At 45.5% G+C, this 17,125-nt stretch overlaps 2 protein-coding genes and 1 non-coding gene across 52 annotated transcripts in view; all 3 read right to left on the bottom strand.

Annotated features, from left to right (window-relative positions):
- Window positions 1-1,154: 1,154 nt before the first annotated feature.
- Window positions 1,155-4,001, bottom strand: HAX1 (HCLS1 associated protein X-1). The gene is made up of 7 exons (XM_069575306.1): window positions 3,646-4,001; window positions 2,863-3,125; window positions 2,495-2,682; window positions 2,018-2,069; window positions 1,788-1,894; window positions 1,568-1,658; window positions 1,155-1,419 (listed from the first exon to the last, which is right to left on the bottom strand). The coding sequence occupies exons 1-7, from the start codon at window positions 3,696-3,698 to the stop codon at window positions 1,334-1,336; spliced, it is 840 nt and encodes a 279-aa protein (XP_069431407.1). The 5' UTR covers window positions 3,699-4,001; the 3' UTR covers window positions 1,155-1,333.
- An 848-nt stretch (window positions 4,002-4,849) lies between these two features.
- The window catches only part of UBAP2L (ubiquitin associated protein 2 like), a 44,113-nt gene continuing 31,837 nt past the window's right edge, over window positions 4,850-17,125 (bottom strand). For 12 of the 50 annotated variants that reach the window (XM_069575032.1, XM_069574927.1, XM_069575023.1 and 9 more), the window contains 10 exons: window positions 16,367-16,562; window positions 16,188-16,276; window positions 15,056-15,109; window positions 14,398-14,479; window positions 13,547-13,764; window positions 13,077-13,182; window positions 8,162-8,229; window positions 6,940-7,137; window positions 6,479-6,529; window positions 4,850-5,629 (listed from right to left, as the gene is read on the bottom strand). In XM_069575032.1, coding sequence (XP_069431133.1) covers window positions 5,534-5,629; window positions 6,479-6,529; window positions 6,940-7,137; window positions 8,162-8,229; window positions 13,077-13,182; window positions 13,547-13,764; window positions 14,398-14,479; window positions 15,056-15,109; window positions 16,188-16,276; window positions 16,367-16,562 — 1,158 coding nt within the window. In that variant the 3' untranslated portion in view covers window positions 4,850-5,533. Of the gene's footprint in view, window positions 5,630-6,478; window positions 6,530-6,939; window positions 7,138-8,161; window positions 8,230-11,256; window positions 11,661-13,076; window positions 13,183-13,546; window positions 13,765-14,397; window positions 14,480-15,055; window positions 15,110-16,187; window positions 16,277-16,366; window positions 16,563-17,125 lie in introns of those variants that run through there. The other 38 variants (XM_069575186.1, XM_069575184.1, XM_069574983.1 and 35 more) reach the window with 7 other exon arrangements.
- On the bottom strand, window positions 14,560-14,694 carry LOC138431643 (small nucleolar RNA SNORA58). The gene has a single exon (XR_011253794.1). It is a non-coding gene; the product is annotated as a small nucleolar RNA SNORA58 (small nucleolar RNA).

The following is a 17,125-nucleotide window of genomic DNA, read 5'->3' as shown; positions in this document are numbered from 1 at the left end:
TACCTCATTGTGATTTTGATTTTCATTTCTATAATCATTAGCTAAAGAGTCTAATAATGTCCGACTCTTTGTGACCCCACGGGCTATAGTCCATGGAATTCTCCAGGCCAAGATACTGGAGTTGGTAGCCTATCCCTTCTGCATCAGATCTTCCCAACCAAGGAATTAAAGTGGGGTCTCCCATATTGCAGGTGGATTCTTTACCAGCTGAGCTACCAGGAAAGCCCCTAATAATTAGCTATGTTAAGCATCTTTTCATGTGTCTGTTAGCCATCCACATGTCCTCTTTGGAAAAATATCTGTTCACGTCTTCTGTCCATTTTTGATAGGATTTTTTTGTTTGTTTTTTTGCGGGAGGATGGGGCACACAGCATGTAGAATCTTAGTTCCCCAATTAGGGGTCAAACCAATGCCCCATGCATCAGGAGCATGAAGTCTTAACCACTGGACCACTGGGGAAGTCCTGACTGGATTTTTTTATGAGTTCTATGAGCTCTTCATATATTTTAGTTACTAACCCCTTGTCAGTCATATCACCTGCAAGTACTTTCTCTCATTCCATAGGTTGTCTTCTTGTTCTATTGGTTTCTTTTGCTGTGCAAAAGCCTTTAAGTTTAATTAGGCTCCATTTATTCTTGCCTTGGGAGACTAATCCAAGAAAATATTGCTACAATTTATGTCAGAGAATGTTTTGCCTATGTTCTCTTCCAGAAGTCTTATGGCTCCATGTCTTACATTTGCATCTTTTTATTTTTCTATCTGATGTAATGGAAAGTTCTAATCTACTTGTTTTGTATGCAGCTGTCCAGCTTTTCCAGTACCACTTGTTAAAATGACTAATAATGCTTTGCTAGTTTATTTTCTCTGAACCATCCAATCACAGTAATTTCACACACAGGGAAGCATTTTTTCCCCTATGCTTACATACATTGTTTTTTAAAACCTGATGCATCTGCATGTGGAAATTTCCCTGGAACTATCACTAGTTATTTATTAATAAGGAAAATCATTTCCTAAAGGTACCTGGTCCTTACTTATCAGAATCAGTTTTGCAAGTAAAGCAAAGAGCTAATCTTTTGTGGGCCAAGTTAATTTGGGAAGCCCTGGATACTGTGAGAAAGTGGAATAGCCACGACAAAACCAAGACCAAAGAATTAGCATAAATAAAGGTTTTATTGGTCAGTTTGGGTGACTGACACACTGACAGACCTTCAATTCACTGTTCCACACACCCAAGGTCCTGAGGTGGCAGGAAGACAACTAAGCCCATTAATACCAAGCAAAGGGTGGGAAGTGGAAAGAATCTAAAGGTCTCTGTGATTAATTAACAAGGCTACCGGGACCGGAACCAACGTCCTAGGAACAAATCCAGGATGGAAGAGGAATCATCCAAGGATGGAGGTGTTGGTGATTCTGGACCTAAGGGAAAGAGTGATACACACAGGCTAAATGAAGGAGACTGGAAAGAGGCAAAGGAGGGCAGCAATGTTTAATGGTAGGAGAGCAACAGTTTCCCTTTCCCATGGAACTAAGAGATGGATCCCTTTGATTTATACTCTTCACTTACCATCTCTAGGACTGCCGCCTGCCTCTTGATGGGTTACTGTGGTCTCTTTCCGGCCCTCGCTGTCCACCACAGTCCGGCGCTCCTCTATAGTCTACAAGAAGAAGTCCCCCCACCATATCCCTAACATCACTAAAGGTGGGTTCACTTGTTTCTTTACATAGTCCCCCTTTCCAGAACATTCTCTGGTCACAGCTGCCTTTACCCGTCTCTCCCAACTCACCCCATCTGGCTTAGTGATCTTGGTCACAGAGACACTCTTGAAATAGGTTTTGGGTTGGGGCTGCAGAACTGGGCCAAGACCCTCCTGAGAAACCTGGGAATCAAGATCTAGAAGGGCACAGAAAGGAAACAAGAAAGAGTCCAAAGCGAAGAAGGGGACAAATGTGGCAGACAGAAATTTCAGGGAGGGACACCAAAGGGCTGGTAAATGTCCTCTCCCTCCAGACTTACCATTGTCTTCTCTGGCTCTAGAGTGGGGGGTCACAGGCCACGTATCATCGAACTGTAGAAGAAGCCAAAGTAGGTCAAATGACACCTTTCAATCTGAAGTTTGAGGGGCCCCAGAACCCAGCCTATTTCCAAGTTCCAAAACTACTTTTTTTTTTTTTTCAGGAGAAATGATCCCAGCAGGATGGCTTTCTTTACTCACTCCTCCTCCTTCCTACCTGATTCATGTATTTCTCTACCAAAAAAGCATTCCTGAACTGACACTTTTCTGTCCTCCTTCAAACATTTCTGCTTTCTCCAAGCATCGTCTACAGTAATTTTTAACAAAAAGCAGAACTCCCATTTCCTCCCAAAGAAAATCCTACACAAAGCTTAATATAGAAAACAGACAAATACAACCCAAGTCTGTTAGATTCCAGCAAGGTTTCCAGTCTTTGCAGTCTTCTCCACAGCTCCCACTTCAGGCCCAGATGTACTCACCCTATGAAAAGGTCTCTGGGGGCCCCAGTCTGGTGCTGGTTTGGGGGATTCAGATCTTGCATCACTCTCCAAGCCCCCACCAAAGATCTTGGGCTGGTGACTATCTGGATACTTAAGCATTGAGTCCCGAAGCGTCTGTCCTTCCTGCCGTCTCTCACCAGGTGTCTCTGACTCAGGACCTGGAAGTTCTGCAGAAAGGTGGCAGGTGGATGCTGGGAGTAGGAAAGGACTTGGGCTCTTTTAAATCTCCTTGAAATCATCAGCTTTCTCACACTTCCCAACACCCCCAACTACTCTCTGCAAGTCTTTTTTTTTCACCCACCGACCCAGTAGAAACCACAGGTTCTTCCCCAGGAGCATCCACACACCAGGAGGGCGGGAAGGCAAGGTCCAGGCCCCCATCTCGCTGAAGATGTTGTTGAAATCCCGTACTAGGTCATCAAAGCCGAAGTTATCGTGGAAACGCATTCCTCCTCCCGGGCTGAAGCTGAAGCCAAAGCTAAATTCCTCAGGGGGCTGGGGACCCTCAAACCTCGAGTTCCCACGGCCCCACGTGACTCCTTCTTCTTCCTCTTCCTCATCATCTTCGTCTTCATCGCGAGTCATTCCTCCAAAAAAGGGATCTCTGTGGCTAGGGGTGGAGGCAGATTAGCCACCAAAATTTCAGCACTTAAACCATAGCATCAGCTAAGACTCGACGAGTAGGACAAGAGTTGGGATCTGAGGGCCTGGAGTGAGGGTAGAGGACTGGCCATCGGGTTTGTTTTGCTTCATCAACGTCAGTCCTCACCTGGTGCCCCACCCCACCCCGCCCCGCCCCCAGCGCTTCCCTGCGGCTTTTCTTAAGTGTTTCCCAGCCCCTGCCCTCCCCCAAGGTCTTGCTCACTTGTCCTCGACTCCAGAGCCCATTGTCTTCCCCACCCGGTCCCCTGTTGCATCACCCTAAATTGGAGAAAAGCTTAAGCGGCTGTTTCTTCTCTTAGCGACCGCCCTGGTTACTGTCGGGGGGTGAGTGTTCAGTGTTGACCTTTTTTTCCCGCAGGAGTTTTAGGAGGGTAGAAAAGGATGTTTTTCCAAAAATAGGGTGTCCAGGGTCAAGCTCCCCTCCGAGTACTCCCGCCCCTCCGTGTCTGGCCGGAACCCGCTCTCACCTCCGAGGTCCAGAAAAGCCGAAAAAGCCCCGAAAGAGGTCAAAAAGGCTCATTCCCGTAGTGGGACTCGAACCTTTGAAGCCCACAGCGGGTAGCAGCCAGAGCTACGCTGTCGGAAATTGAGCGAAGCGTCAGACCACGCTGCCGGAAAGCAAGCATGCGATCGCACACTGTCGTAAAACAACCGTAAGCCGGACGTCGCTGAGGGGCGGGGCGGGCGATCCTATCAAATTCTAAAGGCTTTCACTTTTGCCCCCACCTGCTTCCTGTGAAGGGAGCGGGCGTACTGAGTTTTTATTTCCCAACGAACACTTGCCCTCTAAGCCAATTCTTTAGGCCGACCAACCCACTCCAGTAGGGTTTCGAGGGTTTGACGCTTGATGGCACTGGAGACAGCCGCCAGAGGGCACTCCACCCACAGAAATTAACCGGACCCAGACCCTTCCTCATTGCAGACTCACCACACCCACGGACCAGTGTTCTGCCTTAAACCCACCCGCTCCCTTCTTTCATCGTTTGTTTCTCGCCTGACTTAAGTCTAGTATTAGAGGAATGGACAAAATGTATCAAGCTCCTTCTACTTTAATAATGACATCCCCAGAGTAAAAGACACAGGAATGCATGGATTTAACTTCATCTCTCCAGCTATTAAGTAGTTTGCCAAGGTAGGCTCTGCAACCATCAGAATAGACTTTGTGAGAGCGCAAGGGAAATCTAGTCAAGTTTTGGGAAGGAAGAATTTGGAGGTGTAAGTGTCCCCTTTTGCCTATCAGTGACTTTCAAAGCCTCTCCCCCTCTCTGTGCCCTCACCTCCTTCCCAAACCTGGCCTTGCTCCAGCCTCCTCCTCTTCAAGGGTGTGGATATTAGCTATGTGAAATGAAAACACTCAAACAGCAAGATCTACTGCTTCAGTTTTGCTAGCCAACAGTGCATATTTCGCACTCATTTCTTTCCAGTTCATTTGCACGGACCCATCTAAATTAAACTTTGATTCTATCGATACAAAGCGATTTCTTTCAGTTCTTGGTTAATCCTCTCCCTTTCCACCCAGTATCAGCTATCCCACTCCCTTCACTGCCTACAATCTGCTACAGATGACGGAAATGAACATTTGCAATGATTCTTTACAGGCACCACTGTGAAATTTTTGAGGGAGGGCGAGGGAATCCCCTCAAGGGCAGCACATTAAGGTCAGAGGAGTTCTTAAAGGGCGAAGATTTCGTTTTTATTCCACCGCCTTCGGGGCCTGCTAGAGAAGGCCCAGTTGGTACAGTAATATTTATTCACCAAGCTGGTCATCGACGAGACTGAGGACATCCTAGACGGAGCAAGAATGGGCAGAGGCTGAAGGTAGAGGTTTTCTTTTTATATATACAAGACACATTAATCCATTAAATTTGAGGACACAGTACAAAAAAAAACAAACCACTTCAACTAATTCATCTGACAATGCTGTTCATATTCATGACGCCATTTTTTGTTGTTGTTTTGTTTCCTAATAATAAAGGAGGAGACTTAGGGCTGTTGGGCTGATATATATTTGGGGGTCCCCCCTCCCCACCTCACCCACACACCACCAGGGTGAACAGGAGGAGGAGAAGAGAGGGCAGGGCCCACAGCAAAGTTTCATAATCTTGAATGCAAGGGAGGAGGAAGAGAGGAAAGGAAGAAAAAAAAAAGGAGAAAATACAAATCCTATAATACATACAACAGAGTGGGGATGGTATGGGAATGGGACAGACATGAAGCTGAGGCATGGGGTGGGCCGCTGGGGGTGGGGGGTAGCGGAAGCCCCCCACATTCTTTTCTCTCTTTGATGCTGTTTCCATAGTTGCCAGGCTGAGAAGCCCTCTCAGAAGATGGGACCGGGAGAAGAGGATCGGGGCCTCAGTTGGCCCCCCAGCTGTAGCTGTTGTAGGCAGACTTGTTGGTCTGGGGCTTCTGCGGGATGGAGCTGGTCTGGCTACGTTGCCCGCTGCCCGTCTGCAGGGGAATGGGAGGGTGAATGGGGAGGAAAAAGATGTCGAGTTAGTGGGACAAACTTATGACATCTTCAAGTGGAGATTTAGAAATTGTTTTACTCTCCCATTCCCCTGGCTTAGAAACTACTCTGAAGCTTGCTTCTCAACCGTCAGAAATTTGGTTTATATGGCAGTTAAGAGCACCTCTGACAAATAAAAAAGCAGCTATAAACTTTAAATAAGGGAAAGATGAAAAGAGTGCAGGATACTTTTGGAGACAAGATAGTGAATCAGTTCTACTCATTTTCAATTCCACCTCCCCCCACCCTCAAACCCATCCTCTCCTGTTCCAGAAGGCTACTCTCTAGAGAGAATTATGGCCTCTTGGAGATGGGTAATCACAAGGTGATTTCACTTTCATTGATCCCTATAAATGCCTCAATTTGGGTATCTGTAGTTGAGAGCAAGGAAGTCCTTACTCTAGCTTCTCAAACCACCTATGAGGAAGGGGGAGAGGTCACTTGCACCACCCCAGGGTTCCCCAGCCCTATCACCCTTCACATCTGCGAGCCTATTTCAGGGAAGATAAGAGAGTCTGAGGCCCCAGGCTCCAGATGCTGTTCCAAGAATCCTTTCCATTCCAGTAACCAAGTGTTTCAAAAGTCAGGGAAGGGTAGAAAGAAAAAGAGAGCATTGAGGAGGGGAGGACAAGAGAGGAATGGGAGGCCAGAGAGCTCAGCAAGGTGTTTGTGTTTGTGTATCCCGACTTGTGACTGTGCAATCTCTTCTCTTCAAGTTCCCTGAGACTGTGGAGGTGAAATGGGGACTGAAAAGGAGTGGGTTCAAGCATATCATCATTCAGTTTCATTACCTGCTCCTCCTGCTGGCGCTGGCAACAGAGAATCATCTGCAAATATGGTAGCTGAGGCAGAACCAGGATATATGGAAAATAAAGGGACAAACTTTGACAATAGAACTCCACCATTAGAAGGGAAAGCTGTACCGTCAGGGAAGGGGGAAGGCTGGGGAGGTTAAGAGGGAGGCGTGAGCCAGGCCTGATGGGATGAGGGCAACTGTGCTATGGGAAGAGGTGGAGGAGAGAGGTGCCAACGGCATCGGGGGTGAGGCTGCCGTCTGGCCCTCCTCTGACGCACCCTTTGCCGGCCACTCGTGTTATGTGCGCTGTGTCTGTATGTGCTGTGTGCCCATGGCTGGCGCTGGGGAGGGCGGGGTGAAGGTGGCGGTGAGGAAGGGTAAGAAAAGGAAAGGGGAGGTAGTTTTAGGGATAGGAAGGAAGAGGAAGGGAAAGGAAAGAGGGGGAAGGGCTATTACCTGGCCATCCTGCTGCAGGTGATGGTGAAGGATCTGGGAGTGCGGCTGCTGATGGGGAGTCAGGATGTGCATGAAGGGGGCAGGTGGGTAGGCAGCAGCTGTGGCCGGATTGATGGGCCCCCCACTTCCTAGGGCTGAAGGCAAGTTGAAGGAGGCAGCAGGAGTACCGGAATGAAAACCTTGTTTCTCAAAGGACTGCTATCCAGGAGAAGAGGAGGAGAGAGAGTGAAAGGATCAGCAAACTCCTCCTTGGAATTTCTGAATCTAAGATCCCCCACCCTGAGAGAGCAGCATGGTGTCACAGAGGAAAGCTGCACCTGAAGTCAGATAGTCAGGTCTCAGCCTCAGTTCGGTCTTTAATAGCTGTGTGATCCTGGAAAAGTCTCTCAGCCTGTTTTCTCTTACATGAATCAGGGATGCTATTAACCCCTCACTTGTAAGGACCAAATAAGAGGACAGATGTGAAATCACTTTGTGAAATCTAACATCATTCATGAACACAGTGAAATATGTTGACTACTATTAGCACAACCTCTGGAGTTGGGTGAAAATTAGAACTTGTTGGATATTAAAAAGAAAATGAATACACACTGAGGTATCTTGAGTGTTAATGGTCTTGGTTATGAAGCACTCCACCACAACTCCTAACACTTTACCTGGAACTTTTAATTCTTTATGGTGTGTGTGTGTGGGAGCAACACAATACTAATCTGTGCATAATCTGGATGCCTCGCTTTAATTACTGAGCTGTGTTGTATCCTTTCCCACTCTGTTACAGACTTACAAAGAATGGCAAGACTAGTTTCCTTTCATTCTGTATCTAGTCTCTGAGAAACTTATGAAAAGGTTGGGAGTAAGTAAAGGGCCAGGAAAACTTGCAGTAAACGACATGACATCACAACAATTTACCACACTTCACCTTCCTGTAACATTTTTCTTGTTTTTTTCCAAGAGGGCTAACTTTAAACTTCAAGAACTCACTCACTTTCTAGTAGAATGGGTTTCCTGATACCTCTCTTAAGAGGACTGTTCTTGTTCACTGTATTTTCCCGCCCTTTGGCCATATGGCTTGTGGGATCTTAGTTCCCCTACCAGGGATTGAACCCAAGCCCATGGCAAGGAAAGTGCCAAGTCCTAACCACCGGACAGCCAGGGAAATCCCTGCAACTCCACCTCCTCGATGTCCATCTCTTTGCAGTTCTATCCAGAGCCAGGCACCTACCTGGGTTTTGGAGTACACAGAACCCGAGATATCTGGCACGCCTGTATTACTGGAGGTGACTGACACACCTGGGGGAGGAGGAAACAGACAGGAGGATTAGCTCAGCTAACTGCCTGGCCCCATCCCTGGGAAATGATGATGTATGTGGCTTTTCTAGCGATAGCACTGCAAGGGAATTTTGGTCTGTTTTTCCAACTTCATGTCAGTCCTGAGGAATAAGAGCTCATGACACAAAAAGGTTCCCTAAGGGTTTCTCTTGCCCTTTCCGATGTATATCGTTTATGTGAGAGTGAGGTGTGGTGTTTTTGGGAGGACCAGGGAATATAGCCAAACTTCACTAGCCTATGGCTTTCAAAACTCTCTGTGCCAAAGCCCAACAGGACTGTATTAAACTTTTCATGTCCTTTTCAAATCTGTCAGCCCAAACTCCACTCAGTTCTGCAGTCTTGCTGCTAAGTGGGCTCAAAATTCATGCCTCCACAGCATAAGGAAAGTACTAAAGGAGCAGTTCAGTTCAACCCCCAAAAGCACTTTCATTCTCAGAGCCTCAGTTTACTTGGTCCAGCTTCCCTATTGTCTTGGTACTACCAGGCTACATACTTAGGATTTAAAGAGCAAATTTCCATTTACTCAATTTAAGCCTAAGTGTGGAGAGGAGAGAGGGTAGACAGGGTTAGGCTCTTATAGCCTAGGCGGAACACAAAATCCAACTGTCATTCTAGTTTACAATTTCAGCTTTTCCATGGGGTAGAAGCTCTAATCCACACTCCAGCAACTTTTGTGTTTCCTATTGAAAAACTGCCTACCACCATTATGATTTTATGGAAACCAAAACAGTACAATTCCCCATTTTAACCTGTACTCCTTAAACTGAAATACACATACTGTACCTCCCAGGGTATGGTGGCAGTAAGAACAGGAAAAAAAGCCATCAGGTAAAATAACCCAGCATCTTACTAGCGAAACTGTATGCAAATATTGAAGAAAAAAGTAACTGAAATTTTACTAGGAATTTAAAGCTTGTTTTCTAAAGATCTGTTAAATCTCAGAAAGTGAGATAAAACGAGACTTCAGAAAAACATTGTGCTTCAGGCTGGGTCTTTGGATTTTCCTCTGCTGTTAGGAGCACTTTGATGAGTTTTTTAGAACTAAACTGACGGAGTCATGCCCACGCATGCACACGCACACACACACACACACTGATGGAGTCACAAGTGAGGAATCCTCCATTTACCCACAATTCCATAGCAATCTCCATTCAAACGCCGAAATCCAAGTCCTCCCTAGACCAAGGCAGCCTTCAAAAGCTAAGCCCACCTTGGACAGCCACTTTAGAATCTTCCCAATAGAAGTGGCGTTTACCCTGGAAAACCCTCCCGTAAGTCCAGACAGTTTCAGGGAGGAACAAACACAAACTAGGAAAAGAAACGAATTAGAGCCACTAATGGCTCAGTGATAAAGAACCTGCCTGCCAATGCAGGAGATGCCGGTTTAGTCCCTGGGTCGGGAAGATACCCAAGAAGAGGAAATGGCAACCCAATCCAGTATTCTGTCCATGGAGATGCCATGGACAAAGGAGCCTGACGGGCTACAGTCCGTGGGATCGCAAAAGAGTCAGACACGACTTAGCAACTAAACAGCAACAGAAACCAAGCATGAGAAAATACTTCCCCATCTTCAAAGTATCAACTCTACATTTTAATGGCACTGGAGTAAAAGGGGACAAAGCAGGAACTAATCAGGTAGTTTTTTCCCCTTCCTTTTTTAGCTCTCAGGTGCCCATTTGGCAAATCACTGCTAACAGGTGTAACTTTAAGAACAGGAGCTCATTTATGGAAAAAGCTAAGCTAACAAGGAGGTCTGTGTGGAAGGGTTCAGAGTAAGGTGTAATGGACAGGAAACCAGAAGAGACAATGACCTTTACAGTGAAGCTTCAAACAGCTTGCCAACACCCCTTGGTCATCCCATACAGAATGGGAGAAATGGCTGTTCTCAAGTCTAGTGGTAGGAAGGAATTTAGTTCCAATGTGCACTTAAATGGTCTCATTCTTTCTAGAGGCTGGACTGGCTCAAAAACAGCTTCTAGTCTAGAAGCCTTGATTGGGCTACTGGTTCAAACAACTGGAGATGCAGAAAAAAATAAGAGTGTAGTAGCCCTAAATGGCCTCAGTGTAAGCATTTGAGACCCTAGAAAATAGGCATTCATTTCCCTACCTACTGTTCATCAATTAGAAATCTCAGACTACAGAGTTTTGCTTTCCTTCCAACAGTCAACATCCCCTGGTTAATCCACACTCCCAAGCAGTGATGATCATACAAACACAATGTGGATGGCGGGGAGGAGAAACAAGAAGAAACCTCTCCCAGCCTGGCAACCCCTGAAAAGGCTGGGCACACTCAAAAGACAAAATTACTTCAGAGAGCTGGGAACAAATACAAAGGTGGTCAAATATCTGGGTTTCCAATTAACCAAGGACGGAGTTCTCACTGTCCAAGTTAACCCTCTGAATGAAGGGCATTAAGAGGGGATGAGAATTTCCGTAACCCAACAAGTGCGAATTGACTAATAATCCACAATCCCTAAAAAGCCATCAAGGGACTCTAAGAACAATGTTCCAGGCTAGAAGAGCTTCCATAGCCCGAGTCATCAACTAGCCGGTCACGCAAGACTTCATCAGATCTCAGCCAGCCATGTGGCCTCTGGGAAGCAGATGTGGGTACTAAACCTGGAAGATACTTTCATAACAACAGTTCTGAACACCATCTCTTTAGCCTTTCACAATGACATGACACTAACTTTTCTGTCCTTTCCTCTCTGCTTATGTCAGAGACAAGGGGACGATCTAAACTGTGAAGTGAAGAGCTATAAGCAGCATGGAGAATGGGGAGTTTTCTACAAATAGCTTTCTTTACCAGCTAATCAACAGGCTGAGGACTGAGGCCACTTCCCCTCCCCCACCTTAATAGATTCACCATACTGAAAAGTTAATGGTTCTTTGACTATGCTGGGGTTTGACTGAAAAGGCCACCCTCCACCCATAGCACAACATTGGCTCCTAGTGTCCAGAAAGACATGCACGGAAAGAACGCCAGAGTTAGCTAAAGAAATACCACAGTTTATTGAAGACTACAAATATTTTGTTACAAGTTTAAACTACATGCCTTCCAGAAATCAAAAGCAACAGCAGGTGTGTGCATTGATGCTTCGGAGGAGGTGCTGCACCGCTTGAATTCGAAATGGGTAAGACAGGGTCAGACACATGGGGGAGAGGGAAATGAGGCACGGGCAAGTTCAAAAGCCCAGAAGGTATCCACCAACTCATTCCCCCAAGCCACGCAGGCCATGGCCACAGCTCAGCAGGCTCTCCTCAGTGGTCTGGTTTCTGAAACAAGACTTCAGTGCAAATTTATACACACACACAAAACACAGCCCCCAGCCTTGGGCCAAATTAGCTCTCTGCCGTCCAGAAATGCTTGTAAGGGGGTGGATATTTTCTTCCTAAAAGGAATCAAATACATAAAAATAAATGAATTTAGAGCTTGATGAGGAATGGGATGACAAGAGCCCTTTGCGGGGTTGGGAACTGGGGGTTCTCAAAGGGTATAGGTTTCTGAAATCTTAGGGAAAAAGCTGGGATTTCCAAAATCCGGTAATGCCACCTTCTTATATTACCAATCATCTACCTCTTAAAATTCTTGACTCTGGTCCAGCTAAGACCTAAATCTAAATTCCTGTAATAGGGCCACTCCAAGACAAGAGCTTGTAAACCTCCCTACCAAGGACTGGGGCTGACCTGCTCAGATAGAGGGGTCCCTAGCCACAAGGAGTCTGGGTATTAACTATTTAATCTCAGTGACTTATCTCAGGATTTCTTTAAATCTCAACCCACTGTAAGTCATACAACAGAGTTCAAAGCTCCACATGACTGATAGTTTCCAGACCTACTGAGCTCTTTCTCAGCTCAGCTTCCCAGTTATTGAAAACACCTTGGACAAGTTTAACCATCTGGAGCCCATACAAGGGTGAAGAACACAGATGCAGCTCCATCCAAACCACTGTGAAACCATAACTGAACTAAGAATTTTAAAGAACAACCCTCAACCTCAACCCCAAGCAATGGCAACCACCTACTCTCCATACACAACTACAAGGCACTGAGAAAAGTAGACAGAATAGTTTTATTCAAAACCTCTTACTTCCTGTCCCCCTAAAACAGACAGTAGGTGTCAGGTATGGGAGCAAAGGATAGGATAAATATCTTTAGGTCAGCGTCCATTCAGAGAATCCCCGTATTTCCCTCCCTGCCCTGAGCTGTACAGTGGACTTTGCAAAAAAACCAGCCACACAAATGAAGGAACCCAAAGGTCCAACTCTCCCTCTACCGAGCATTTGTGCCCTACTCCTTTCTTTCCACATCTTAGGCCCTCTAGATAGGGAATAAAATGAGGGGCCACATGAGGAAAGTTGTACTATAAAGAGATTTCAGCCAAACCTACCACAGCGTGCTAGCTAAGAATCCATTTAACTCTTCTATTCAGTGAATGAATCTATCACCTACTGTACTTACCAGTACCTTAAATGTTAACACCTGCCCCCGACTGAAAAATCTCAGTAAAATCTTGCTTGGATTTGGGTGGGCCCCTTGCTTCCCACCCAAAGTTTAGGCCAGCCAACATATTCTAATAGCCAATTTGCGCCCCAGGGCATTCTTGTCATGAGTAATGAATACATGTTCTACTATTGAGCTCCTCCGTTGGTGCTGCTCAGACAGAAACCCAAGTCAGACAAACATGAACAATCATACCTGGAGCAGCAGCACACCCTTACAGCCCTACTTTTCTCAAGCTTCGAATCTTCCTCCCTGAAACTCATTTAATAACATCCCAATGACAGCCAGGGTCAAGGTGAGCTTACCAGTGTTGTATCCATGAGACCCATAACCACTTGGCTGTTGGAAAGGGGTGGCTGATGCATTCACACTGACATTCACACCATGCTGCTTGGAAGAGGTAGGAGCCACCTGAAGAACAAAAGGCCAGCACTACAGTGAAATGGCGGCAAAGTACCATTTTAACCCACTCCAGAGATTGGGCATTCAAGATGGCTACCCATCCTGATGCAGGCTGTCCCGTTGGTTTAGCAAAATGGCTCAGGGAATGAATGACAGTCTGAGGGAAGCAAAGCTATACATTCCCCCTTTAGCCATTTCTAACAAGAGGTAGTCCCTTATCCCAATACCACCTATCCAGCCCCAATCCCTCTCCCAGGCCCGAAGTGGGAATTGTTCCTCCTTTTCATCATTAAAGAGTCATCTAGCTTCGAAAGTTGCTAGGATAGTGTCAAGCATTCTTCACTACAAGTAAAGACCAAGTCCATGCACTTACAGGGAACACAGCAGGCCCATACTGGAAGGTGCTGGGGAGGCCAGGAACCCCTGTGTAGTATGGCAGGCTGGTGTAACTGTAGCCAGGAGGCAGCGCCGGGTTCAGGAATGTCTGCTGCGTGGTGTGGTGAGTCTGCGTCTGGTTCTGTTGGGGTTGGGCCAAGGTTGTGGCTGGGGCGGGGGAGGAGGCATCCCCGCGGCCGAACTTTGTGAGGTCACCTGTGAAAGGAGAGGCTCAATGTATCTTGACTCTTTTACTCCCGACATCAATGCAGAATTACCTCTTCTGGTTTCACATGATCCAGGACAGCCTTGGTTAAACTTCAATTCTGTGAATTTTATTTTTTTGAGGCTCCATTTAGCATTGCTCAGGACACACACTGCACAGTGCCAGTCAAGGACTAAAACGCATAGCTGTGCAACGCTGTGGCAGAGCCAAGCTTCCAGAATAAAGCTCCTATATGGTTTCTCTGCCCACCTGTGTTCTTTCATCTCTTCCCTACCCCACCCCCTACTTCCTCTCTCTGCTTCTCCTCCATGGGGAAAACTCCATATTGGACCTGAAAAACAATCATAGTCAATAAGGACAACAGGTCAGGCCTATAGCCTGGCAAGGCAATAAGACTGCCATGTAAGTAGGGAACAGGAGCAGAGATGAGCAAAGGAAGGCCAGTTCAACCACTATACTTATTCTGAATCTACCAACCCTCTACCAACCCTGATTCATGACATCCATTTTGTATAATATTTCTGTCAAAGATCTTAATTAAGGTGAAAACTGGATCTACTAATCAGGTTTCTGCCACCAATACCAACACAGCTTCCCTTTATTCAGCCCCATCCCAATCCTACCAGAATAAGGGTTGCTGGCCAGGCTACCATCCCTCCCAGTCAGCGGAGTGGTGGGTGTGGGAAATGGGATGCTGTAGTAATCCTGAAAGACAGAAATAAAAGAGAAGAGACTCAGTGCCACTCATTATTGGCATGACACATCATACAAGGTGAGAAGCAAGAGAATGTTGGAGAACTGCAGTTTATCCAGCCATTAATGAACTGGCAAGAGCTAGCACAAACTCCGTATTATTCTTGCATACACTGTCCCCCCTGCCTGGCCATGGGGATAGTCAGGCAAGGTCTACAAGTATGCCCACCAGGAAAACGCTTCAAGTCCATCAATACCAATAATCTAGATAAATTCTAAACCTCTAGATATAACCCCTAATAATCTATTGCTATTGAGAAAATACATCTTCCTTCTAGAATTCATTAAAGTGTTTGAGACATAAAGGAAGCTTAAAATATGTCTAAGATGCCACAACTCTTTTTATTTTAAAGTGACTTTCTGTTAGAATCACTCTTTAAGTACATTCTAATATATCTTAAAGTATGCATATGGAGGTATGGGTTGAAAAAAAGCCAAGTCTGTGACTCATCAAGTAAACATCTGGAATAATTCAAACATTAATTTAAGATCACTTTCTTTCCCTAAGCTCTACAACCATACACTCACCAATGGAAATCTTGTCTGAAGCATCTGCAAGTCATCATAACCATATACCTGTGGCTGAAAAATACAAACATGTTAACAATATTAATGGGAACTTGTCGTGATGGTAGCAAACCAAGGAACTAAGAGACAAGATAAATCAACAGAACTTTCATTCTCATTCATGAGAAAAAAGAGGACATAGATTATTTCCTTCATTTTCTTTAAGAAATGAAATGCAAAGAGATTGCATGATTCATGAACAGCCTTAAAGTTTTCCTTGAGCTACATATTGATTCAACTAGGCTGTCCTCTGGGTAGCAGTGGGGTACATAAGTCACACATGAATAGTTAACTTTATTTTACCAGTCTTTTTCTCCTTTAGCCTTCAAAATATGGCTTAAAATTTATCTCTCTCAGAAAGGATTCACATTTTATTCTACTGGGTGCTAAGGTAGTGTTTTAACTATTTAAAAAGTGCTACTGGATATTTCATTTGTATGATAATCTAAACTCTCTGAAGGCAAAAACAGGTGTTTTGGGGTTTTTTGGGGGGAATCTTTACAATGCTGTGTGAGTTTCAGGTGAGTAGGTTCTCATATATCCACTCCCTTCCCATTTATCTCTCCCTTCCTGTATCCCCTGGTAATCATAAGTTCGAAAAACAGGTATTTAAAAAAAATGTTTTGAAATAAATATCCTTCATCTTAGTAAGCACTAAATACATGAACCTTGCACAAAACACAGCAAGACAAAAGGCTACTCCTGTTATTTACCTATTCTCAGAGAACCACAGACTAACTCAGGGAACTCTACTCTCATCAGGTCAGAGCCAGCACAGACCCCCAGGGATTAGGAATCAATCCAACTAGAGAAAATAATTTTCTAGGAAACTGTGAGGGATTCCAGTTAGACATTCGCCTTTGGCTTCTGAGGCCCAGTAATTGTTTCACACAGAGAAAATATACAACAGAGGACCTAGTCTAGGTTGAGTCTTTCCTCTTAAAAAAATTATCCCCCTCCCAAACTACAAAGATTAAAGACTACACATGATAACTGCTCATTTATTATGTACAGTCTTCCACCTGAAGTCACAGCAATAAAGACTAGGTATACCACCTTCCTCTTCTGGAAAAGATCATTCAGTCTCACTTACCGGGTAGGCATGTAACAGCCCTGGAGCCATAATATATGGATTAGGCAACAATGGCGGGACCCCAGGAGGGAGGTTGGGAGGAGCTTTTCCTAAAAGAGAAATTATATTTTTATGCTGTCACACCATCACTTTGCTCCTCCATCACAAAGGAAGGCAATCCAACTTCCACACAGGGTTACCTGAAGTCGTAGCAACTGAGCTTCGAGTGGAGGCTGTGACGGTAGAGTTGCTGCCTAGGCTGAGGCCCAAGCTACTGCCACTATTGAGACTGGAGGAGACACTGACCACTGGGGGGGGAGCAGAGACTGTGCTGGATGTGGTGGAGAAAGTGCTGGAGGAAGAATGGAGATTCGCCTCACTCTCCACGCTCGTGTGCTTCAAAAAGGCAGTGCAGCGGAAAAGAGGAGGAGGAAATAGTGATTAGTGTAACAGGTCAGGAAAGACATTCCCTTCTGTTGATTTTAGCACACCCACTTCCCAATTAAAGAGGCTGAGGAAGGGTATTGCGCATCCTCTGCCAAAGTAACTAGAAACTAGAATAAATGATTAAATACTCTCTAGCTACACATTCACCAAGATTTATCTGGTAAAGATGGTTAGCAACTGACCCACTGCACATCATCACCCTGTTCAAAAAGCAGTAGAGTGAGTAGGGACAAACTCCCCAGAAACCAATACTGACTGCCCAATAAGGAGACAAAAGATAAATTAGGTCTGAAAAATACATCATACCCTCCTCACCCACTCTTCTTCACTAGGCTAACACAACAGACAAGTTCACAGGCTAGAAAAAAGTACAAGTTCTAATGCATTTAAACCTGAAATAGTGTACTGGAGGGAAGGAAGGAAGGAAGGAAGGAAGGAAGGAAGGAAGGAAGATCGCTCAGTCGTGTCCGACTCTTTGCGACCCCATGGACTATAGCCTACCAGGCTCCTCT

This window comes from Ovis canadensis, chromosome 1, assembly GCF_042477335.2.
Source record: "Ovis canadensis isolate MfBH-ARS-UI-01 breed Bighorn chromosome 1, ARS-UI_OviCan_v2, whole genome shotgun sequence".
NCBI lineage: Eukaryota > Metazoa > Chordata > Mammalia > Artiodactyla > Bovidae > Ovis > Ovis canadensis.
Note: the sequence above shows the minus strand (reverse complement) of the source record. Positions and strands in the feature narration are given on the sequence as shown.

Bases quoted from the DNA above. Each gene is read 5' to 3' on its own strand.
- HAX1 (XM_069575306.1), bottom strand. From the start codon at position 3,698: ATGAGCCTTTTTGACCTCTTTCGGGGCTTTTTCGGCTTTTCTGGACCT. The intron at 3,126-3,645 runs GTGAGAGCGGGT...CTCCACCCCTAG, and splicing joins GGCTTTTCTGGACCTCGGAG to CCACAGAGATCCCTTTTTTG. The intron at 2,070-2,494 runs GTGAGTACATCT...CTTCTTCTACAG, and splicing joins CCCAGAGACCTTTTCATAGG to TTCGATGATACGTGGCCTGT.